Genomic DNA, 26607 nt, shown 5'->3' on the forward strand with positions numbered 1-26607 from the left:
AGGGCTCAAATCAACAAAGGCACCTGACTGCTTTCTAATGTGATATTTCACCCAACCAGCCCTTGCAGTGGGCTTCTCTTCACCTCCACTGGCAGAGAACTGCAAAGCGAGAGGCAATGCTCAGCATCAGCAGCAGCTGCCAGCCAGACACATAAACCCTCTAAAACTTATGGAATTTCTTTACAGTTGAATTTATTCTTCTACGTTTGTCCACTGCTACCATGCAGCACACCAAGATTCAGAAAAATCTCAGTTTCCAGTTATACCACTGACCCACTTGATCGTTGCAGGCCAGTAACTGTCTTCTAACTTAATTTTTACATCTGTAGATAAGGTGATATCACACCTTCACAACCACTGACATGACTATGGAACAGTGAAATGCGTGGTCTTTTTATCCTTTTCCATTCACAGCGCTAGTCATGTTGACATCTTTTATGCAGCACATTTAACAGGTAGATTCCAGTGTCACTCATTTTACAGTTAGCATTTTACCTTCAGGAATTTAAAAAGCCATGGAAAAACGTACTGAATAGCATCCATTTACATGCACAACCAGACAGAAACAAGTCCTCATGAAATTTGAATGAAACAGATATTTTGACTGGCTTGGGGAATGCAGCTGACACACATCCAGACCCAGGAGAAGATGGCTGATCTTGGGAACATATAGCTTAAAAAAACCGAACACGTTTGACATTGGGAGTCTGACAACACCAGCTTTCAAGTGAACCACGGTGTTTCTTTCTATGACTTGCTGAGTACAAATGCACATATCTTAATTTTCCTCGCTAATCCGTAACACCCGAGCAGTTCCGTCTCATCAGCACAGAGCCGTGCGTAGCCCTCTCTTTTAGATCTGCACACAGCATTATCTCCCACGTTGGCTTTAAATCAGCCAGACTTGCTCAGCAAACCGGCATTGCTGCAGAACGGCTATCCATGGGGCGAGCCTGCTGCCAAGCCAGACGTGAAAAGGACTGCTGAGTTCTGCAGCTCTGAAATCCCCCCAGAGAAACAAACCAACAGTGATTCAGACTAGCTGCAACAGCTCCTCTTTTAAAAATATACAATTTCAAACGACCAAACAAAGTATACAAGGATAGTGATATCAGCTCAGTCACACCCACTTCATCTACAAGTTTAATCTCGGTTCTTTTAAAAAGAATTAGAAGAGATGTTATTAATGGTTAATATTTCTTCTTTTTGTGGAGGATAATGTGCTTAATTTGACTGTTATTCCTTAATACAGTAGTAGCATACCACAACACTTGGGCTGCGGCCACCAACTTTCCCTTGCTATCTCCAATTAGTATTCCACGGACACTGGAGAAGGTCTTCTATTTTAAAGATTATACACATCATTTTATGCAAAGCTGAAACTCTATCTGATAAATCTGGCTTTTAATTTTGTTTAACAAATTCAGTTTTGTCAGAACAGTAACTGGGAGGACATTTTCATGATAAACAAATTTTATGAGTGATTACGAGTGTGCTGCTCACAATGGTATAAAAAGATCCCATTTTTAGAACAGCAACAAATCAGAGGGTCTGAAAGCATTTTAGAACTGGATCTCAAAACACATGCAAAAATTCCATACACGCTGAATGGACCACACATGTCTGGATTTCTGAAAAATCAGTATTCCTCACCACCCAGTATTAGCCTAATACTGAGTTTTAAGTGGTATTAACGTGGGACAAATACCAACACTTAGCTGAAGTGCCAAGTTCAGTCTTGAGACGCAAGACAACGAGCTAAATTACATGCTAAAAATCTCATCCTAATAACACATACCCAAAAGAAACCTCCTTCCCTCCCCATCCCCCAACACTACAGCTTAATTCTGCTTTTTTGAGTTTTTTTTAGAGGAAGGAATGCCATAGAATGACCCTTTAAGCAACACAGCTCTTGAGAAACAGCAGATATATCCTGACAAAAATGAAGTCATATAGAGAATCTGGAAGTATTCGGGCTCCATGCAGTGGGCGTAATGTTCACGGTTGTTCCTAAGCTGTCAAAAGGCTTAGGGTTCGCAAGGGAGGAGAAAATGAACTCTTCCTACAAGGTACATTACATCCCTGAAAACAAATCAAGAATCCTAGCCCAACTTGTTAAACAAAAAAAAGAAAACCAAACACACACAGAAAAATGCCCACATATTAGAATCATTTGAACTGCTACAGGAAACGAAGGGTAAAAATCCCATTTCTAGCTCAATCTTGGGAGCCCTGATGATAAAAACAAGGTAACCTCATTGTGGCAGGCAGTTCCTCTACAGAAAATATATTTTTAGAAACCTCTACTGTTCAGGTTGAGAACAGTAGAGGTTTCTAAGGGCAAAGCAATATGTGAAGGGTCACACAAGAAATACACAGTTCACAAGTCCTGGGGGGAAAGTTAAGAATCCCTGACAACTCTGGTAGAATCCTCTCGTACTAATAAGCACAAGTCATTCGCCGTCTATAAGCACAAAACCCAACTATGCTTCTCACACCAGAAAGTAACCCTAAGTATAAACAGTCATAGGACCAGCTCCGCTACCACGCAATTACATGTACATGGCCTAAAAAAAAAACAAAAAAAAAAACCCAACAAAACAAACCCCAGCTTGACTAAAGCTGCTACCTTGTCCAACAGCAAGAAAATACAGTGGCTTGGTAACGCCTTCTAAAAGATTCTCAGACATTTATTTGGACCTATCATCTCTAAACCTCAGCAAAACTGTATTGCATCAAGACTGCTGAAAAATACTACTTCTGTTTTGTCCCTCGGGCATCAAGTGACACAGGCACAGAGTGGAGCGTCATGAAAAGGCAGGAGGATTGAATCTCCGAGAAAGACAGGGTATTTCGTAAGACCTGATTACAAAATTCTTTTTATATTTTTGCTGCAGAAGGCAGCACACGAACATTCAATTACACCATGTTACGCCCACAGAGGATTTACGGGAGCTGTCTACTTTGGAGCGCCCAGCTATTCCGAGTCAAACAACAAAAACAGAAGCACTGTGGACCAGCAAACCTCAGGACAGTCAGAAGGATCTCACCAACGTTAAGAGTGAGCTTAGTGTACTCACACAAATGCCTAAATATGGATTTTAGAGCCCTTGGTTCAGACATCCAGCTTTGAAAAAAAGAAGGAGCCATGTCCCTCCTTTGTGTTCTCACTGAAGACTTACAAGCAGGGAAGAAAACAAAGAAAATGCCCCTCACCCAATGGTGGTTAATAAACATGTAACTTCTGTGCAGATTCTTAACTTGTTATCATGCCTGTTGCACTGATGGTGATACTGCAACAGATGTCATAGCAAGTGATAACCAACGTTTGTTTGGGTAAGAAATGGCTTGTCTTTGCTGAAGTGGAAAGAATAGAACGTTACCATGAGTAATCATATGTTTTGGAACACATTAAACCAATACTTTTTTCAAATTGTTAAGACAGTGAGCTGTGCAGCAGGAGAGGGAGATCTGTTCTTGGTCTTTACGTCAATGCTTAGCTAACTCAGTGTACTAACACCCTCATACAAGCCAAGTCAGCAGTCCTTCCGACAAAGACAAGCCCAAAACAAATGAAAGCGATCCCGCAGCACACAACAAATTACCTGCCTCAGCTAAGCCCTTCTGTTTAAGAATGCTACTGAAGAGAACCAGTGGGCCAGAGAAGTAGCCATACAGGCTGAAGCACTCGCTTGAAGGTAGCCCTTTAGAGAGGATAACCCTCTCTCTATGAAAATCAAAATACAAAACCCTCCAGACATGAACCTAGGTGACCTGTCTGTTGCCAGGTCCAATTTTTTTCTTTTAAAGGGGTTTTAAAGGCAGGAGACCAGTACCAGGCAGTGGACACAGAAAGCATCGCACTTCTGCCCTAGCTATCCTCTCACTTCGGACCTTTGGTTTAATTCTTCTGCAGACTGCTACAAGTTTGTCAGTAGTGCTATGAAAATTTTTGGCAAGCCACGAGTTCTGAACAGCTACCTATGGATGCACTAGCACTTACAACCCTTTTTTAGTATATGGATCATAAACGCCTTCCCACTGAGAATGCAAAGATCAGACTTGAGAGCCACAGAGCGCTTGCTGCTTTTGGTTCTCTCCAACTACTCATGCTACGACTGCCTAACCTGTTTCAAATGACCTTATGTAAGTTGTTTCGGCTAACTCGGAGCCTTTTGTGTGAAACAGATGAGGATGCAATACCGGTGGCAGCTCAGCCATGGATGTGAGCAAACAGCAACCTTCAGCCTAGAAGCACTAATGAGCACCTAAGACTCAACGCCTCTTCAACTAATAGAGCTTGAGCCAGAAGAGAACAGGAAACAGAGATAAGAAATAGGAAAAAAAAATACCCTCCGTAAATATCACTGCTTTCACGCTGACAGGTTTTCAGGCAAGTACTGCTGGAAAAAAAATTTAAAAATTGTTGCAGGCCACTTTTTAAGCGAAAGAAAACCACACTCAGTCGAGGTAAAAAACACTGCTTTTGCCCCGCTGCCAGTCTCACAAATCACCCATTGCTGCGCCTGCCCAGCCTCGGCCCCTCACGTGCACACGCTCTTCCGAGCCTTCACGAAAGCCATCCCTGAGCATGGGTGGTAGCTGCAGAGTTCGGGGAATGCTCTACAAGTTCTAGGGACAAGACCACCTAGTTAAAATATTGGCAGAATGCACCTTCTACCCTCTAGCATCTCTCTTCTACCCTGCTTTACAACTATTTGAGTAAGACATATATTCCTGTCAATTTCTCTCCTCTTTGGAGAGAAATAAACTGTTTAGTCTGGCAACCAGACAGCTAGCCTTTAATAATTAACCTCCACCCCCAAATAACTGCTTCTCAGCACACAAACAATAAAGCAAAGAAATATTTTCATGCTCTTATTTAATAAACTAGAGTCTGTTCTGCATGCCAAAGCACAAAGCAAACAATGGGCTATGTTATTGCAGAAGTTTGTCCCAAAGTTCTTCTGCATAATGGTAAACTTCTGCTCCTTTTGTATTTTCAGCCCTCCCTGCTTTGCAGCGGCAGGTCTGCCTGCCCACACTGGTGCTGGCATTCAGCAGCGTCCTTTTTCAGCTTAAGAATGTAGTGCCACAGCTTTTCTCGGTCCGTCTGGCTGCTCTTGCCTTGCAGACTCCTGCCCTCTCGGCCCTGCCCTCCCAGCAGCACCCTTGTGCGTGTCCTCCGCTCTCCACCACACTGGCTGGCAATTACTGGCTTCAGACAATACCAACAAATGTCACTCTAAAGGGGGAGGAAGTGGAGGAGAGGACAGGGTAGGGGATTCTCATCCAGACTAAGAACTGCAGCCAAGCTTCTTCCTACGATACCTACTCAAACACCTAAAAGAAAGATTTTGGTAAGCCCTAATTGAACGCTTGCCAGGCCAAACAAAAAAAAAAAAAACCCAAACTAACAAACAAAAACGACCCCAAGAAAACATTTTCCACTCCCCACTCTCTTACCAACGGTTCAATTTTTTTCCCTCCACACTTAACATGAGAAGACATCCTTTCCGCCCACAGTAGTTACCTTATCTTTGGCACTCAACTGAGCTAGTCTCAAGTTTTCAAATGCAAAATGATCTCAAGAATTGAACACTCTCATCAACATGTGAAAAATAATCTTACTTTGGGCCAGCAGACATCACGGGGCAGCTCTCCTCTGTGCAGAAGTCCGTAATGGTTCCATAAAGCATATTAATCTGGTTGAAGAAGTCGACAGCTGTAAAGCATTTAAACCATGAATTAACACTGCAGTGTAATGGCAACACAATCTTTTTACAGCCTTAATCGTAAAGCACACAACACTGAAAAGGGTCCTGGAATATTTTTTGTGAAACAACTTCGTTGCTGTTATTGCTTTTTAAGATCTGTTATAAAGGAGATGCAGAATGCAACAACCAACTTCGTCGAACAGCCTCTGGCTATAACTATTTAATTGTTCAATGCAGCAAAACTTTCATTTGGAAGAAGAAAAGAGAAAGAGAAAGCCGAGTTACTTCCTTTTCTGAAAGTCCGGCGCATTTTATTAGAATCTCAAATTCTACTGGCAAGTCTGGAATAAAACAAAGATTTTCGGCGTAAACTTTCCAGCTAGGGAGAGCTGTTACTCATTAGGTGGCACTGACTTCCCTCAGGCTTTGGATTGCAAAAGACTGTCTTTTCAAAGAACATTTCAAAGAATCCCGGAATGGTTTGGGTTGGAAGGGACCTTAGAGATCACCTAGTTCCAACCCCACTGCGGTGGGCAGGGACACCTTCTGCTAGACCAGCTTGCTCAGAGCCCCATCCCGCCCGGCCTCAGGGACTGCCAGGGACGGGGCACCCACAGCGTCTCTGGGCAACCTGGGCCAGTGCCCCATCACCCTCACAGTGAAGAATTTCTTCTTTATATCCAGTCTAAACCTGTGCTCTTTCAGTTATGTCACGGTCAAACACTACATGTATGGGAGGTGGGTCCCGAAGTCATGACACAGGAATAGTTACAGTGCCGAAAACTTCTGTTTCTTAGATGATCAATGAATTACCACAAATCAATATTTAGTCCATAATGTTTCCTCCTTAAAAACTGTTCTTGGAATTCTGCCCTGGGGGGTTATGGCTTAAGTTTTGTTGCGTGTTTGGGAAAGCAGTTCTCTTAGCCAAAACTTTTAATGGTCTGCAGTTGAACTACTGAAGTAAAAGACCAAAAGTTTGCATATCTAATATTCCCATAGTTCTTACTACTTTAAATAGGGGCTTGATTACTTAGAACTCCTTGAAAGCAAGGCTCTTCTTCAATAACCTAACAGCAGGCCCTGCTCTTAAGAACTGTGGTCACTGTAATCGGTTTATAAAAATCCACTTTATCTCCCCTCAATGAATGCCCCCCCCTTGCACCTGCTGGAGAGCATAGCACGCTATCAAGGTATCAATCCATAAGTTGATAATTTCAAAACATCTTTCAGACAACAGCTGTCATGAGTATAAACTGGCAGGTGATCAATACTAAGCACTAGGAAATAAGATTTTAAGTATGCTGGGTTAAATTCTTATGACTAAGTGCATAACATGGTTCCAAAATAACAGTTTTACTACACATTCCTGCATTCCTGTTTCCCTTATCCTGCAGTGGTTACTGTAAATTCTGCTTCGGGATGAACCCACATAATACAAGCACACAGGAACTTAACTTGTGGGACTAGCCTTGGTGTCCTTATTCATCCATTTTTATGCCTGGATGAAACCGAGCCATCGTATAAAAACCCGGTGCCATGCCAAAAGAGAAGCCAGCACATAACTGGGTAGCCTATCCAAATTTGTGTTCCTTGCTTACCTCTCTTATGGAGATTGACAGTTTTGCTGTAATGAAATGGAGATCGACATCCTAAATGTAAGCTCTAGCAGATACCACATACTCTGAAAGTAACTGCTGGCTGAAGGAAAGGGTGGGTTAAATACTGCAGCTCCCCCCATTGATTTTGCCAGAGAATAGACATCAAAGATGACACAAACATCATGGCAGAAGTTACACTTACTGTTGTGCAGATGCAAGATATGAGCTACAATGGCATCCTGCAACTTTCCAGGTATCAAAAAAGGGAAGCAAATAAAAACTGGTATGGCATGCACCTGGCACAGCTCATCTCCAGCGACAAAACCCTTTTTTCCCCCCCGCCTTGTACAGCAAAAGCAGAAAAACAGCAAAACAATATTGGGAAAGGTTGATAAAGAAGTTGCAGATGACCAGGAAGACTCCTAAAGCTTGTTTGGGTGGGGGGAGGAGGCAGTTAACACCCAAGGTAGCAAGAAGCTGTTATATACAGCCCTTGTTCCTTAAGTGCACACAAAAACTGTTAATTAAATTTCCATTCCCTGCTCCCAGTAGAAACCACAGCCCGATGTTTCCTTCAAGGCGAGCGTGTTCAAAAAATCCCACACAGACTTCAACAAGATGACTGATTATTGTGAATCCCACACTTGCAAGTCTCAAAAGGCCATGAGACACACCACCCATCCACCAAAGCCAGCAGCCTGCGACAACCAAGAAAAATGCAAGAACCTCCTTTCCAACGTGTGCAAAGCTGTACAGTGTCTCTGCATGTTTTCGTTTCCTCTTTTTACTCATTGTTCTTAAGTTTCCAGGGCTTAGATTATTTTTTCCAAGTGCCTTTCTGCTCAAAGAAGTGCACACTGCCTGGTGCTCTGTTACAAAGATACAGGAAGACTTACTTCTGAAATTATTTTTTAGAGATTTCAAACAACAAACGGATTATACGCTTCTCAGCTTTTTTTTTTGTTGAAAACATATTTGAAAAATCAACATGTACATCAACTCACTACCACAGGACATCAGTAAAGCTCAGAGTTGAGCAAGAAGTAGAAGAGCAGAGCACGTTTGCTCCTGTGCTCTCACTGTTGTGAAGGGCAAAACCAATGACATGAAGTGACACATTTCATTTCCTTACTAGATATCTCAGTCAACAGAAGGGGCTCACAGCTACCATTAACTGGTACTAGGTGTGGTGGAGGCATGCTGTAAACGAAGGGAGCACATAATCAGTTAATGACTTCTAGATAAATTAAACATGAAAAACCCACTTTGCTGCAGGAGGCATGAGAGAAGACCGTTTCATTACAGAATGCAGCTCCCACCCTTTTGCAAGCGCTTCGCTGCCTTTTGCCACCCAGCTAATTTAGCAGTCAAGTCATTTGGGAAGGGGATAAAACACCACTGCCACACAGGAAAGCAGAGACACGGAATGGAGGAACCACCGAAAGGGAAGGACGCCAGCAATATATGAAGCATCTTTAGTAATGCTTACTCATAAAAATGGTCTGGCTTTTTTTTTTCTAGACAGTTTCGCAATACAGCGTGAATCAATGTAGAAGAACGGTGTCAGCAATTTCAGCATTCCCTGGAAGCAGTTGCATGTCATATACCAGAGCACCGCATGGCTAATTAAGAACCAGAAGGTTGAAGTCAGTATGACAGTTGCGCTTCCCAAACATGGCAAAGAGCATAAAAAAATAGAACCACATAAATTGTTAGAAGACATTAGTCCTGAGCCTAGTTTATACTGCACCGCAGTGCACCATCAATACCATACCATCAGGGAAGCACGCCAAGCGAAAGACACAAAAGATGATGAAATACCCAGACCGTTTGTGGTAGCCAAATCTCTGCACGGGCTACAGAGCATGATAGGACCTGGGTTAATCCATTCTTTAAGAGCAGAAGGCAGGCAGCAAATTCATGCAGCAGGGAGAGGATGGAGGAGGAAGTCAAGCAACCAGAAAACACTAATTTGGGCATCATTGTTTGGCCTGACCTAGTGTGAAAGGAGAGAGTTAGGACAAACGGCTTTAGAGAAAGGTAAAATAATGACATCAGAAACTCATCGGAGCAAAGGCTCACAACTCAGCAGAAACAAAAGGAGGGAACTAACCTTAGGAAAATTGCAAAGATGGATCTCTGGGATTGTTACAGGCAAAAGGAAAGCCAGGCCACACACATGACTGTAGACTTCAGCGTCTTTTAAACCCGGCCCTCACACTTAACTAAATTCAGGTTTTATGCTTAGTGTGTAGAGGCTTCACTCTACCATTGGGTAAAACCCTAGCAGACAAAGAGCTAGATTCAACATATTAAGATGGCACTGACAGGCTACTTTCTAAAAACAGCAGTGACATTTCTACATCAGCACTTGTTTGCGATCAAGTGCTCAGACTTTAACCACTAAGAACAGGAATTATTTTGTTAACAGGAACATATTTTTGGCTCAAGGAGATTAAGGAGTTCTTGTCTCTACAAGAAGCTCTGCATCTGTCAGCTCTAAATGGTACGACATTCACCTCTCCCAAGCGCAGCAGAGCAGTGCATGCAGGACAGACGAGCCTACCCCGCTAGAAAGGGGTACGCAGTTGTCCTCCCACGAGTGTCAGCCCACATTCAGCACCCCCACTTGCGAAAAAAAGGTTAGCTGACTCACTGTTAACTGCAACCCATTCATTTAAGTCTTCACCCTCTGGAAGCATAACGGCCATCCGGAGATTACCGCTTCCAAGCGTGGCTTCGGCATGTTTTAGCAGCTCGTACTGGTGAGACCCCTCTGGAATATTCTTCTTTGGTTTGAAGGTTTTGGAAGAGCGACTACCACTGCAAAAGGGAGAGGAAATATTTAGAGAACTCTTGGAAAGGGAAGGGAAAAAAGAAAGGAGCAGACAAGTCACACATAAGCATAGGGTTAAATACTTTACCCGCTCCCATATTTTCATGTCAAAAAAGGATATTTAACAAAGATTGGGACACAAAAGTAACAGGTGCTTTGACTTCTTGTTTTAAACAATTAAATGGTTCTCCACTACCCTGCCTTCTCATCTGCTCACCCTACTGTTAAGGCAGCGGACAATTAGGAACGCTCAGACTCCCTCCCCTCCCTCAGCAAACTGTATCATGGGCAAGATGAGATGAAAAATATCTCCTTCCCTAGAATTTGGACAGCTATGCATCAAGGATAGCAGCCCAGCCAAATCGAAACCTTCTTTACTCTGAACAGTCATGAAGCTTGCACAGCAATCAAAGATACTATTGATTTCACAGAAAAACACATGTTCTTTTTCTAACACCCGCCTTCATGAGATCTGAAATGTCATCACACCTGCACAAGTGTAATAAGAAGGTAAGGACAGCCTGTTCAGATCCCTGTCTTTTCAAATCAGGTATGACATGTTAAGCAGTTACTATTAATTCCTCAAAAACAAGCTCCTGTTGTTTAGGAAAGCGTACTTTCTGCAGGCCTAGCTGATTCAGATTATCTTAGCTACCAACTAAAGTAACTTTTCCAGTATGTGGTATTGCCTAGGAAGTAGTTTTTAAAATACAGTTGCACAAAAATACACAAGCACTTTAGCTGAAGACTGATACAACTCTACATCTTCCACAAACTTTCCATGTCATTTTCCCCTGGTGTCACAACATTCAGACTTTTTAGTCCACCAGTTAGGCAAGAAATAAGAATGACAACTTTTATAACTTTCATATAAATATTTTTCTTATCTATAATTTTGATTTAAAAACATCTGACAGACTTAGCAAAAAGCTTGGACATTTGAATTTTACATGACGGATGTGAGCCAGAACAGCACATTAACCCCTAACATGTCAGGAACATGACATGTAAAATTGAATATTTGCAGAAAAGTGTCAAATGAGCCAGTAATTGTGAATGTTTTATAGTATCAGCTGAGAAAATATTTCTGTCAGAAAAGGAAAACTGAGCTCCAAATTCCAATGAAAGAAAATGGAAAGATGTGAAACCCAGACAACAGAATTTTCATTCCAAATACTATCCAGTTCTCATTTCTTTATATAAAAGACTTGGCCAATTTTTCACCATCTCTCTACAGGACCAAACACAAGTTTTGGTTAGTAGTGCTAAGGGCTCTCCCTAGCTCACTAAGTATTCTAATCTGCATGTCTGAACATGCGAAGGTTGTAACTTACCTTCGGGGCAATGCTAGTGTAGCTACGCTACCACACAGAAGCTCTCTAAGAAACTCAATTCTGCGTCTCATTTTCCACGCCACACTACAGCCATCAACAAAAAATTAACAAGATCATCCGTATCTACAATCCTTTACACCAACAGCTCTAGCAGAGACACAACGTGCACCAAAGAACACAATAAAAGTGGTTCTTTCCAAAACACGGAATGACAGGTGATGGGGAATGTGTCATTTGCCAAGCATATGACAAAACTGCCTAAGAGCTCCCTGAGCCTCCGTTTAGACTGGAGCAGGAGCAATGGAAGAAGAAAACATACTGAAACTGGAGACACATCACGAGGTTCCCCAAATTCTTTCGGGTAGTTAACATCATCTTTGGAGGTGCATCTCTGGGTACTGAACAGATCCCACGAGCCTGGCTGGTTAAAGGTTTTCATGGTCCTACCTTGGCTCTCCCCAGCTACAAACAAGCAGCAGCAGCATCCTCCCCCTCGCATAGGCCTCCAGAGTAACCCTGTTTCCGAACCCTCGTAAAGAAGCACTCGGCTGGACTAACACGGATCGTGGGTTTATGCAGTTGACGGGCCGTGTCCATTCACACAGACACCAGAACAATACTAATGCAGTCAGCTACTAAATGCAACTAAGAGCCAGAAGTCAGAAAAGCAGACGTATGGTTCCCATATATTCTGTTACAGGACACTTCTAACATGTACACACACATTTCCATTTCACCCTAAGCAAGGATACCAGATGCAAATCTTAAATAAAATAATTGCCTCCCAGTGGGAGTGAGAAGCTTTCACAGCTCAGGGAGTTCCCTTTGCCTCCCACCCCTCCAGCCACCTGCGTTTGTTGCCAGGCCAGGTTCAAACCAACTCTGAAGAAAAATCAACTGAAAGAGACTCACATCTTTTAACTGACTGCTTAAGAAACAAAAGTTTTTCTCTTCAGGAACACATCCACTTTATAGCCACTATGCCAACACAGCGGGTAAAAATACCACTTAAAACATCCGGCAATTGCTTTGTTGTACGGCTGCGCAGACAGAGCTGTCGCAAGGTAATATTCACAACAACTGAAGAGCAAGAGAGACTGGCATCGTTATCTTTCCACGTGTGTCAGCGTAAGCAGAAGAAAAACAGCGCATGCTAAACACAAGCACAGGACCTCCTATTTTGCTCACAAGATTTCGTTCTCACTCCATCATAACTAGATGATGAGGGAAACCGACTGCTAATCCTTTCATGAACAGGAAACCAAAGGTTTCCACAGACTTACCACCACCCCAAAGCTCGGGTCATTCGTTCATCGTAAATCAGAAAGGACAAGAAGAGATTCCTTCCCTTCCCCGCTGCTTACATAGAACCCCAAATTCCTAAAACTTAAATCCCCCTTTCACCACGTTTCAAACTGGAACCTACGCCAGCTTCTCTTTCGCAATACTGTCGTTTTCATACAATGATGAAGACTGAAAAACTTGACTACTGCAACTGGTCTGGTGCAGCTGCCCGAGGCAAGACCTACCAGCTCATCGCTACTGGGTGTGCGGAGCTCCCCGAGCGTGCTGAGGAAAGCTCTATCCAGACAGAGGGAGCACCTCCCTAGAGGATACTGATCACAAAGGGCAGTACCCCACTTACAGCTTCAGCAGAAAACCTTTGTTGGGGACAAGTTGGTATAGAAACCTACGAAGCAGTAACTGGGAAAAGGTTATGAAATAAATAAACCAAGAAAGCGTTTGGATTTTATCAGAAAGAGTAACCCAACAGAAGGGGTGAGGGTTCAAGAACAAGGCACAAGGAAAGCACGGTGAAGGAACTCCCCAAATCAAATATTTTATTTTGAAAAAACTCTGGGTAGGAATTCACACCGTATCCACCCCAGATCGCAATCTTGCCAGATAACAAGCCAAGGCAGCGCAGATCTCATCAGCAGAGATCTTCTATGGTCAAGGAAGCAGAGAACGCACAACACGCTCGAAAATCATTTGGTACCGCTTAATCGTTGCTACCCCCTTCCCAGGAACAAGGGGTTTCTTCCCATAAGCTGGCAAAAGCTGTAACAACAGATTTGACAATGATTTGGTCTCATCGACTACCCTAAATAAGCCATTCCCTATTTGCCTCCGCTGCCTTTCTGATCGCTACTTCTCAAGTTCAACACAGCCATCCCAAGACAGCAGGAAATGGCCTCACGCAAAAGGCAGGCAGGCAGGCATCCAGAAGGAAAAGTAATTAGGGTAAGTGCAGGCTGCTGGCCGTCGTGTGCTATGTAAATATCTGCAGTTTTGGCAATAATTTCTCAGAATTCCATGCATTTATGCAGTTCACCATACGGGAAGCCAGTTAACGGCATGCACGGTCATACATGCCTTGATACAACCAGAAGTTCAGGGACTCAACAACCTAATACACTAAATCCCTTATAGGGCATGTTTGCTTTTGGGAAGCATAACTGCAAATGTTGCTGCAAACACTATTTCAGCTACTCTATTAGTTTGGAATTTCTCCTACTATTTAACAAAAAAACATCCTCATTTATTTATGCCTTAGCACCATCAGTTAACCACCCCTTCAAAAGGTAATTTTATTAAGTAATCCTGCTTCCTCCCTAAACCCTGACCACAGCAGCGTCTTATTCCTGCTGCCCTCCATTATGATACCCAACACTGAGCTGAAGGCATCTTAAAAAACCCTAAAGTATCAAATAATACAGGTTTTTTTCCTATTATGTCTATCTGTTACATGTGACAGATATTAAAAGTCACCTTGTTCCAGGTCTATTTTCTCAGCTCCTTGGGTATTCAGTGAAAAACGTAACTTCTGTCCGGTGGCCAGCAATACACACAATAACGCATGTCTTCATCAGGTATGACATTTTATTTTCACCTACATTTCATAACAGAATTAGCTCTATCTGTGAGCCATTTCTCCTGAGGTTTTAAAATGCTCCTAGCTAGAAGGCAGCACCTGCCTTTCCGTTAGCAGTTTCCGAACTTTCCGAGACTCACGTTAACACACAAGTGAAAAGGAACAGAGAAACCCTCAGAAATGCCACACTTAAGATCCCCTTTTCCTTGAACATAAAAAGGTCGCAAAATGGGGAACACATTGCATCATCCCCACAATTTTTCACAACCAACTTCTAGTCTTCCAAGAAGAACTGACTTCTCAAAGAATTCTTGCAATTCTAAGGTCATTTTGTTCCCTTCACTCCCACATCCAACTTCTCGAGCAAATTATGCCCTTCTGCTTTTATAGGTAAGTACAGCTACATCAGTGCCAGATGCAGTCCAACCTAGCACTAAATCAGGCGATGTGTTTAAAGCAATTGACTCACAGAGCCGGGACGAGTCTGGAAGCCTGGCTCAGAAGCCACACCTCCGAGCCACAAGAAGCACTTCCCACTGTCAGAAGCCCACACACTGCCAGACCTCACAAAGACGTCACAATTTGCTTGTAACTAAGAACACAAAATATCCTCCAAAGCTGTAATTTTATCTAGTCATCTGCTGACGGGGAGGGATTTTTAATCATGCAGATTCTGCAGGCTGTTCTGTCTTAGGTTAGCAAGATGATGATTCCAGAAGAAAGGAAAATTTTCAGGCGTCCTGTTTATACCACACTTAACAACTGCCTCAACAGCCCACTCCAGCCTCAAATGCAGCACTGGCAGATCTTTTACAATCAAAGGAGCTAAATATCCAGCCTAAACTCCTGCTACGCTTCTTGTTAACTGCGGGAAAGGAGCCGGTTAAACCTTCGTGCTCCTAAGAGAAGCGCTTTGGCTGGCCTGGCTTAGACCTCCTCACACCCAGCTATTTGTGCACTGGTGTCTTTCAATGAAGCTTCTTATCTATTTCTATGAAGGCTGCTGCATAGCCAAGGAAACCTGAATTAGAAGAGAAGTTTAAGCTCCTTATGCATAAAACTTCAGACTTCACAGCTCTTTCTTACCACAGAACTAACCTCGAGCTCCTACCTACTGTTGTGTCTAACACAGCTCAAACCGACAAGCAGAAAACCTCGCCCTGGATCTAGCATGCTTCACAACCAAGCATATGGATGCAGACCGAAGCACAAACCCTGCCTCTACCCAGACTGCCAACCCATCCATTTTGCAGCAGCACCACAACCTAAACAACTGAAATACCAACAGTGCTCCATAGTCTTCCTCAAATTCCTCGAGTGAACAAAACCAGGCCAAGTTATCCCATAACTCACTAACAATTCATTACAGCATCTTAAACTAATGCAGTCCTTTTGAAATATGCGGTTACAATGCCATCGGCAAAAGGGAAGGAGAGGAGATGCCACCCTGGAGAAGATGCAAGAACCTGACAGCCTTTCCCTGCACGCCTACTTGCACATCACATACCAAAGTGACACGTTTTACAAGAAATTGAGATTGTGTTTTAAAATATCACAAGCATTCAACCTCCACGGGAAGTACAGAGAGTACTGCTCCTCCAATGCGTTCCAGGCTACCTGTAGCTCAAGAACACAGTGCTGCAATTACCATAAATCGTTCCATACAGGGCTCATCAGCGAACTGTTTTATCAAACACTGGAAGGGACAGAAACTTGCACGAGGGAAAAATAAATAGAAAACGCTGCAGTGGCACCATTTTCAGGATACACCTGCCGCCTATATTCTTGTAACTGGTATATAATGCTGAGGCCCTGGGATATGATCTCACTTGCTTTCCTTGGGGGAACGTGTGAGTAATTAACTTCTGCAAGTGTAGCTGTACTGCTCAGTCTGTCCCAAAAGTGGTCCAACAGAAATCAGCCCTTCAAAATATTCGGAAGTGCTCAAGAGATTCTGAAGCCGCCAAACTCAAGGCAGTTCACAGAACATTTACCTGGGGCATGGAAACTTTTCATATTTCAACTTCTGCTTTTTCATCTTCAAAGGCCTTTGCAAGCATTAATTAATCCTCACAAGTATCTTTGAAGTACGTTTCATTAGCGTCTTGTTAGACGCAGGGAAACTGAGGCAGCGACTCATTGCCAAAGGCCAACTGGTAAATTTATCAGAGAAGTCCCAAGTTTTAGTTCTGTACCTCCTTGTCTCCTTTCTCCTCTTTTTAAACCCCGTTACACAGAAACACTGTAAGGCGAGAACCAAATTCCAGAAAAGCAAATATCTCAAGCCTTCAAACAATAATATGGGGCTTCAAATGATAACATCCCGCTAAGAAAACACACATCACATTATGATCACGTTAGTTTCCAATAGCCAACATGTCAACATAGAAATCAAAATAAAAGCTCAAGCTACCTTTTGGAAACCAAATCAACAGTTGCAGAATAGAAACGCGTTTGTGTGTGACAATCACAGCATCAGAAGGACAGCAGGTAAGATTAAGTCGTACATGTTCAAAATCTGCACTGACAAGATTTAACTTGAGCGTTTCTATTTATAAAACCGAGTAGTCACAACATTTCTGTTCTGAAGAGAGACGGTGTGCGAGCCATGCAGTACTTTCTCCAGCTCTTACAATTCCAAAAAGTCAATTATTTTCTAGTCAAATTCCCACTCATTAAAATAAGCCTGTCTCAGCCAGTTCCCTTTAATTTGCAGGTAACAAATCCAACCTAAGAATTCAGGAAGCAAGCATTCCACAACCTTGCGTTCCTTTGACATACTGCCATGCAGCAGGTCTAAAGACAAATCGTTACTGCCAACTTAGGGCGGAGAAAGATGGCCAAGGAAGCTTCAGTCCCATGCTCAGCAGTTACAGGTGCAAGGGGCCTGAGAAACCAGTGCTTCTGCCAGGCTCTGAGGCAGGAGGAGAAACCCCGGGGCCCAGCTATTCAAGAGCTATAGACAATTTTGCAACTGCTGTTCTACTCCTCGGTATTACTTCCCACGAAAATGACCATGAGACCCCTTCAACAGAACGGGCTAATGGTTTGAAATGAGACATGGTGCTAGAAGTCCAGCCAACTCTAATTCAGAAGGCTCAAGTGCTCTGGGGCAGTACAATACTGGGTTACAACTCAAGAGTATTTGAAGGCTGTTCAAGACAGTCTGAGAGTTAAAAACTATAAAGCATACAGGTAAATAGAGACTCCAACTGCACAGGCTAATAGCTCTCATCCTGAAAAGCGTCCCTCTCTGACAGCTCTTCAGATCCAGTCCCTGTATTATTCTGAACAGTACTAAAAGCAACATGCTTCCACAGAGCGCTCCCATCTCACAAAAAACAACTTTCATGAACATTGAGCTGTAAAAAGTATATTTCTCTTCACATGGAGGGAAGCACAGACTCTGCCAAGATCACTAAGCAAATCAAAGCAGCCCACCTAAGACAGAGTTAAGAGCTAACTGCTTACACAACATAGCTGCTCCCCCTAAAGGTAAGGCAGTGGTTAGAGAGCAATTCCAGGCCCAGCATTTTTGTTTTGCTTTGTTTGTTTGCCTTGGTTTGTTTTTGTTTTTTTACACAAGAATCAGTTGCACTGACTTGAAACACTTCCATGGACACGTGGTCATTCCTACAGAAACAGAATACATGTTGTTTCATGTTTATACACTCTGTGGTAGGAAACTAACTGAAAATACTTAGATCAATGGCACGCCACTGAAGTTCTCCAGTGTAGCTAGAGTGAGATATAAGAATGACCTCGATTGTGTACTACACCTAGATGAAGTCCCTGAAATTAGAAACATCAATTAAAAATGTTGAAAGTAAGGGTGCCTAATAAAGGAATCTTCCCAAAGCTAGCACTGCACTTGGTAACCAAGAGGCCTCTGCTCCATAAGGAACACCTTTGTGGGATTCACTCACCTACTGCCTGCCCGAGCCACAGCCAGTTGCCAAGGCTACAGAAACCGGGTGCCACGCTTTAGAACCCAAGGAATTGGAGCCAAGTTCCTTCTTCCCGGATTGCAGCATGCTCCTTCTGTGGCACTGTCATTAGGAAAGCCGTATGGAACATCTTCAGGAACAAGTACTCAATTCTGCCAAAGTAATAATTAGGCTTCCAGAGGTTTCTGTGCAAACCCACCCCCGTCATATACCCACGGTGGCTCCAGCTCACTCCAAAGCAGGATCGCTTCCTACCCTAAGCTCTCCTTTCAGACACCTGGCCCCCATTGCAAGGAAGGGAGCTTTCTTTCTGCCTCCCGGGCAGAAGGTTGGGGGGAGCGGCTGCAGCTCTCCAGGGGAGGCAGGCAGGCCCTGCTCCACTAAGCTCCCCTTCTTGCAGGCGCTTCTGCCAAGCACAGCGAAGCTGCCCACGGCAGCTGCTTCCCTACAGATCTCTGCAGCAGTTGCTTCCCCAAAAGCCCCAGGTCCTTGAGCTTAGAAGCTCAATGAGAAATTCAGATGAAAAATAAATAAAGAAATCCCAAGGTAGCAGATCTAGACCACCACTTTCCACAAAAGGCAGGGTACTTTCAGAAGAGAAAGGAAGGGAAAGGCTTCGTTTCAAACACCATTTTTTTTTTTCCATGTATTGAACACCACTCTTAAAACAAAAATGCCACAAGCAGACACAAATCAAAATGTTTCCTCATCTAAGAAAAAAAAAGTATCACAGAGCAGGTGGAATTTAACACAATGTTCTTATCTTTCAGCACATGGGATTGACAACGATGGCAGTACAACACAGGTTGCTCCCAAAAGACCAGCTTCTTCAGGTGTCTGGCAACGGAATAAACACAAATCCAGGCAAAACCCCAAACGCCACTTTCTTCTTTTCAGTGAAACACTGTACTCCATCCTTCCTTATCCCACCCTTTTTTCTTTGCTACACCACAGTTTAATTTTCTATATGCTTTTCAACCTGAACGTGCTTCTCAAGGGCTATAGTGACTATTAGAAATAGTGCCTTCTTCTACTAAAGTACTGACAGCGAAATAGGTATTTTTATGAGATTTTTAATTCTCTACCCATCAAGGCAGGGACTAAAATCTGGCTTCCCCTTCTCGGAAAAATTCTTCACAGACTCAAGTTCCACACAGGATGGTATGAGAGGAGATAGATGAAGAAGTCATCTCATTAATAGCTCTTAAAAAATGCAGCTATCATGATACACAAGACTCTACATGTTGAAAGTGCAGAAATTTATCAGATGATTCACATCCAGCAAGGAGAAAGTTATTTAAGGTAGCCTTAAGGAATGGTTTTGCATTTCCTTGTCCCAACCATCACCAACCAGTGTTGAAAGCTGTCATAACACGTACATGTCCACATTCTTAAAATATATTGTCTTCTATACAACCCATTTTACAGTCAGCAAAATCATGCCAACACAGGATTCGTCCGGCACAAGTCAGATGCTCTTACGTGCACCAGAACACAGCTGAAGACAAACTTTTGCTGGCTGAGCTATGACTAGGGGACAGGTGATCGGCCTTCGGCCATTTAACTCCTCCCTCTGACACATGCCCTTGCCTCCCCTGCAGCAGCACGCTCTGTGCCAAATCCACAAAGATGTGAGATCGCCACAGACCGTTTTCTAACCGAGTCAGGCACCTACACTTCTCTGCATCTGTCCGCCTCCGTTTTTCCATCTGCGAACTCAGAATGAGCCTGTAAACAAGGGGGAGGTGTTATGCTACGACACTCGCGTCTACTACAACCCCATCTATGTAGGTGGGAATGGTGTTCCTGCTGTTTACCCAGTTGGATGCAACTCTTCTCCCAAGTAATGACAACTCCTAATGCAAGGAACACGCAAGCATCCAGAACACCATTCTGTAACCAGGAAACCATCATCAGCTTGCTATGCTCACACACGAAACAAATTCCCTTGTTTCATTTACAACACTATCATTTAATACACTTTCCTCTCCCGGAAAACCCTCAAAATAAATAGAGCAACTCTCAGTTGACCTCACTGGATACTACCAGAGCACTCAAAAACACAGTTCAACTAATCCCCAGAGCAGCCAACATTTGCAGAAGTGACTCACCTTCTCAGGCGTGGTCCTCTGTAAGACCAACAGCAGTGCAAGGAGAGGAACAGGCCAGAGACACAAGACGACCTATACAAGAGTATCCATCAGATACTCCCAATATCTGCAGTTTTGAATATCTATTTGACACTCAAAACTTCGATGAAAAACAGAAAAAGTACATGTTCAGCCAACCCTACTGACTTGCAGAGGCAAGCAGGCAGAGATGCAGACAGCAGAGGAACTGGAACATGTCTGTGGTATAAAATCCGGAGCCTCCCAGAAGGCTCACCTTGCATGTGTTACGATTACCACAGCACTGCGGCTCCCAAGTTTCTCCACAGACTTTTTCAAGAGCTTTAAGACCACCAAACATCACTTGAAACAAGTTTTCCAACTTGCAAGAAAGAGACTTCCAGCAGAGACCCGAGTGTCTTTGCATGCTTTCCTCTGACACCCATTTAAAATTCTGTTTTACGAGAGGAATCAAGATTATCCAGAACGTTTTGCTGCACACTACCAAGTAACCAATGACTACCTTGAGGCAAACGCAACTCCGTCTTCACTTACAAAACTTCTGCCTTATTACAAACAGAAGTTAGATTTTCAAGAAAGCTGAGGACCGGTCTTGGCTGTTTTGTTGGGTTCTTTCAATCAGATCCAGGTTCCTCAACTATTTTAATACTAACATTTACTGTGAGCACACACACATATATATCACAGAACTGCAGGGCATAATGAAAACGAGATGTATTTATGCAGATTCTCATATCCTAATATTCATGTGCTATTTCTTTAAAAGAGCAGGCTACTAGCAGCTTTGTAGAAGGTAAACACAAAGTATTCCTTCCTCTCCAACTGCATTGTTTTTTCCTATGGACCACGGAAATGCAGTTCAGTTTCTTTACCATTTCAGTCATTAATTAGGCTCTCTGCAAACTAACTAGCACTGTTTCCTCACTAATGTTCCGCTCTTTTCTCAGGAAATCCCTATTTCTGTCAATTAGCATTAGCTCACTTCAAAGGGAGGGCACAGCATGAATTCAAACGTGTTAGAACTTCACCCAGTTAACGCTTCAAAGTTTAATTTCCACGAACGCTCAAACCTCAGTTTACCACATGAACGTACTGAAATCATTCAGTAGACATAAGTGCACCTCTTTTGTAAAATCTACCCTTTCCCATACATAAAACTTGGCCCTAAAAAGCCATTTGAACACTTACTTCTGCTGTACGTGAGCGTACGGCACATTTTTCTTTGAAGCAAGAGGACTCAAGCTGTGAATAACGGACTACTGAAAGAAGCTGAATGGCGGCTGCGAAGGATGCCGTAGGTCTCCTGCAGTAAGGACTGCTGTAGGAGCACTCAGGCCACAGAAAATGCAGCTCTGCCGCATGGCAAGCAAATTCAGAAACAAAGTCAAATGCCTGTGACAGAAGATTATGCAATATTTGTTAACAAAAGCATACCTACTCGCCCCATACCCATGGTAACCTGCAGAAAGGCTCAACCCTGTGAGGTTTGCGTCCAAACCATGTCAGACAGTCTCCAGCTAATTTGTTACTTGCCTAATGAAGACACAGACCCAAAAGCAACTGCAGGAAGAACACTTGCATAGTTTTGAGAAATTGTTAAAACCTGTCACTCGGATGTTTCCAAGAAAATGTTATGTTCTGAAGGAAAACAATGACACAGAGGGAAAATGCTTGGTAACATATGTGGGAGCGAGGGTGACACAGCACGTGTTACACAGACGCATGGAAACATGAAAAGAGGTATTAGACAACTCAAACGTCACGCAGAACGTAAGGGAACAGAACAATATTTTTCTTCTTTTTCAGAGGGAAGCCGTAACATCCAAGTCTAGGCCTGGCAGTCAGAGTGACACCACCAGCAAAGGGAAACAAATAACCACAGAATGCAAGCATCCACAGATGATCAGACATCAAAACTAGAAAGTGGCATTCCAGATACAACTATGCAAATTACAAATGAAATGTAAGGAAATATATAAAGTTACGAGTCTGGGTTATTTCTTTCACTTAGACATCTGTGTTTAAAGAAAAGATACTGGAAACATTAATAAAGAAAGAAAGTTTACTAAACCATTTAAGTAGGCAGGAAGGAGTTCAAGATCTTTCAACAAGTAACTGAAAAGATCATGAAGTGGCCTGGAGAGCTCCAGCTTGCCTCGGGCAGCCTCGCACACTGCCAGCCCCAGAAAGCACCGCCTGCCTTGAGGGGCAGGAGGAAAGGGAGGAGTGTCAAGTAAATGAAGCAGGTGATTAACAGTATTTGCCTGCCTATGATTTTTTTACTGTAATATTTTTTCAGTTTGATAAAAGGACTAAAGTGCCCTGTACAAAAGGCATACGCTATTTTCCATAGCAAACTGCTCCTCCTGCTAGAGATTTCCTTACACTCAGCTAAACTCTCTTTATGTGTTTACATTACTAATGCCCTCTGCATCCTAAACTGTATCTGCTGGTAACAGTCACACCCTTTAAATACATTTAAATAAGTAGGAAGCAGAGCTTTTCAGAAAGCCCTCTACAAGCCACTGAGGATGATAAATTGCAGCAATAAAAGTTTGGCTATAGTATCAAATTAGATCCTTACTTATACACCAAATATAGTGCTTGGAGAACATGCCTCAGAACATGGACGGTTTCCCAAAATGCTGATCAGTGCTTTTGAAAACCAATGCTTCATGAATGACTAAAGCAAATCTAGTCATACAACCTAAGCAATCACAGCATGGCGTTTAAAAGGAAAAAAAATTACTAACTAAACCGTTTAACAGTTTAAGACAGTCTTCAATCCTTTTAAACACAATAAAAAAACAATCTGTTCGTGCATTTAGGAAAAGGGCAAAGTTAAAAAAGGAGAAACTTAACGACGTTTTAATGGGGGAGGAGTCACTTTAGCACTTTATAAAAGGCCGTCTTTTATTGTAACCCACACACAAAACAGGCCAACGAGATGAACACGGCAAATGAGAAATACTCGGCAACTTCCCAACAGAAAACCTGAAAGCATATATGTAAGATTTTTACACTTACACTTCGATTAATAGGTAAAAGGAGGTCTGAATTCAGGAAATAACAGAACAATCATTAGTGTCAAGAAATAACACAGAGAACAACAGGAAGAATAAAGGGACAGGACGCAGTAATGAATAAGCTAACAGCTTTCCAAAAATACACTGCATTACCTCATCACCAAGTATTTCTTACAAGATGGTATTAAATGTGGGGGATGTGCTGTGTGTAACTGTTTTCAGCAAAATTTGCTTGTGTCTTGCAAAGTATCCTAGCAGGAAAATCCAGCTGTCCAAAGCATCTGACGGGGAACTATAGCTCCTACATACACACACAAATGTTTCTTTTGAAATTATTTAAGCTTGAGAGTTGAGTCCACAGTCAGTTTAACTGTTCTGTGGTGAATTTAAATATACAGATTTTTTCCCCTCTTTTCCACTCAGTGCAGCAAGAAATCTGAAGAAGAGGTGTCAACCACAGAAGTTAATAATAGGACTTAAGAGAGACTTCTTTTTTTTTTTATAAAAGTTACGCTTCAGCATTAGAAAAAGCAGTGTTTTGTCACCACAAAGCACGACAAGTGAAAGACACACTAATGCCATTTTGAGTCCTGGATCTAGAGCACTCAGCAAGTCCCTAAAACAATTACTCCATTCAAGCAAAGCCAGGACTCTGCTACTGAAGGTAGTAAAAACACAATTAAAACACCAGCTACCAAAACCAAACATGGGTTATTTTATTAAGGTGAATATAGGAAACCCACCCAATGATTATCTGGGTTGAAATTATTTCCGTATCAAAAATCAGATGTCTCAATTTTTAGCAAAAGAGACATGTACCAAAGCTTATTTAAGCTCATTTATTCTCTTTGTCATAAAGAAAGGAATTTAGACTTGTGGTACAGACAACAAATCCAGACATTATGAGTTCTTATCTGCAAGATGTTCTTGTTCACTGAGGAAGGGATTAAGAACTCGTATGTCAGGAGTGTTCCTATCTCGAGGACACAAGCAATTAACTCTGGAGGTAAGCTACCAAATTTAAAGATGAAATGCAATGACAGACAACCAAAAAAAAAAAACCACACAAGTATGTGGAAAAGAAGCAAACTTCAAATAAAACTCAACTGAAATATGGATAGGATCACAGGAGGTATGTAAGAATAACAAAAGGAATGGATTCCTGCCAAGGAACAGCTGTGAACTGAAGGAAGAGAGGAGTGGTTGAACAAGATAGAAGTGTCTTCATAAAAAAAAAAAAACGAAACAAAAACCAATCAAAAACCATATCAGAAGGAACGTTGGGACAAGCAGCTAAGGTCGCAGTTGGATTTCAAGATTAATGGGAAAAGACAGAACAAAGGAAGAAAGACCACTACATTTACAAGTTATATCAGAGTGACCCAAGTCAACGTTTTGAAAAGGAAGGCCTAAATGAACCAAAAAGCTGCACCTTACCCTTAGCTTTCTCCTGAAGAAAAAAAAAAAAACCCCACACCTGCAAGAGGGTAGTAATTCACTTCCAAGTACTGCTTTTAGAAGTTTCAAAATATATCTGCAAGGAAGAAAAACTACCATTACCTTAGTGAACTCACTGTGAGAGACTGTCTTTTTATTAACACAAAATTCCTGTCGCAAAGGTGTGAATTCACTGCCTGCTGACTCAGGCTACCTATCTGAAATGAGAAGCGAAGACTTGAATTAAACTGAACACATCTGAGATGCATAACACATTTTACTAGACCGCAGACAACTGGGTATCAGGTCCTGGAAGGTATACAGCTAGTAAGCTAACGAAGAAATAACTTATTAAATTACATCAATTTGTAATGAAAGAACCAATTTCAGCTGCACAGCTACATGCCTCTCTAGACAACTAATCCCCAGCTCTCATTCTCTTCTTTCCAATCCCTTCCCCAAAACACTGACCCAGGCAGCAGTGCCCTAGGAAAGCATCTGACAGATCCGCATGCAGACTGATCGCCACGCTGGCTCTGGGAAATTATTTAAAAAATAACAATATTAACTTTGTGGTTACTTCTTTATCATCTGCTTTAAACTGATCCAGAAAAGCTGCGCACACATGGTTTTGGATAACCTAGTCAGAACAGGCCGGAACTCTGGAGGGAAATTTATAGCACCCTGGTTAATTTTAAAATTCAGTGTATTTCCTTCCAGGAGAGGTAAATGCAACAGATGTCTTCCTCTGGAAAAAAGCCCCCCTAAACACTTGAAAAAAATTCTTTTCTTGCCCTTAGCTGTCTCATAGAGTCCAGAAAGGACCTTTCCAGTTCTTCCTCCCAAACGCTTTCAGCATCATTCACATATGTTGGCGTTCCTACAGCACAGCACGGTCCTTCACACCAGTATAAATATGTCCATCACCACCTCTCTCCAGTAACATTCACATATCAGGCAGCAGGCGAAGTTACAATGCTGACAGCCAACATTCACTAGTGCCACAGAAGCGCTATGAAAGTGAAGGGGAAGGAAATGCCACATTTAAAAAAAGCAACACACAGAGAGATGACAAAGCAAAGTACTGCAGCCTGATAATCCCACACCATGAAATTTACGGGCTAGAAAAATGCTATAAAGTCTGTGAAAAGCAATTAAGTTATATTCAGTTATAGCTGAAAAGAGATTGAATATATAACCCGCAATCTCCCTCTCTGTGTACTTGAGCAAAAAGAAAAGCCAAAAACCAAACAGCAAGCTCATAGCTCACCTCTAATAGGAAGTGGCTTAGTTTACAAATGCTAAAAGCATCGCAAAGCATATCCTGCAGTTCTGGTTGATTTGTGGGTCAAAGCCTTATTGAAAGCTTTGGCAGCACTATCTTTCTTATTGCTTACTGTGGAAGACTTAAACTGGCATAATTAAATGCAGCTATTTACTTCTCTCAGAAAAACAAGCAGCTTCATTCTGTCAGCCTTGGGCGCAAAAACGTATTACAACACTTGCAGCTCTTAAGCCACTCCTTGGTGGACAAACGCTTCTAATATTTTATCATTTTCCAAAGAAGATAAAAAGGACTATGTATCTCTCAGGACATGTACAGCCTAAGATTTAACTGTGACCCCTGGGCTGTCCTTACCAAGGCTGTCTGGTGCCATGAAGAGGTCCTAAATCCAAAACCTTGACAGAAAATTATCAAATGCTT

General features: G+C 42.4%; 1 protein-coding gene across 2 annotated transcripts in view; it reads right to left on the reverse strand.

The window, feature by feature from the left end:
- Positions 1 to 26607, reverse strand: part of MOB1B (MOB kinase activator 1B) — a 47164-nt gene that overhangs the window by 8992 nt on the left and 11565 nt on the right. For both annotated transcript variants that reach the window (XM_075090000.1, XM_075089999.1), the window contains 2 exons: positions 9975 to 10141; positions 5632 to 5725 (listed from right to left, as the gene is read on the reverse strand). In XM_075090000.1, the coding sequence (XP_074946101.1) occupies positions 5632 to 5725; positions 9975 to 10029 (149 nt within the window). In that variant the 5' untranslated portion in view covers positions 10030 to 10141. The remainder of the gene's footprint in view (positions 1 to 5631; positions 5726 to 9974; positions 10142 to 26607) is intronic.

Source organism: Phalacrocorax aristotelis, chromosome 4 (assembly GCF_949628215.1).
Source record: "Phalacrocorax aristotelis chromosome 4, bGulAri2.1, whole genome shotgun sequence".
In the NCBI taxonomy this organism is placed as follows: domain Eukaryota; kingdom Metazoa; phylum Chordata; class Aves; order Suliformes; family Phalacrocoracidae; genus Phalacrocorax; species Phalacrocorax aristotelis.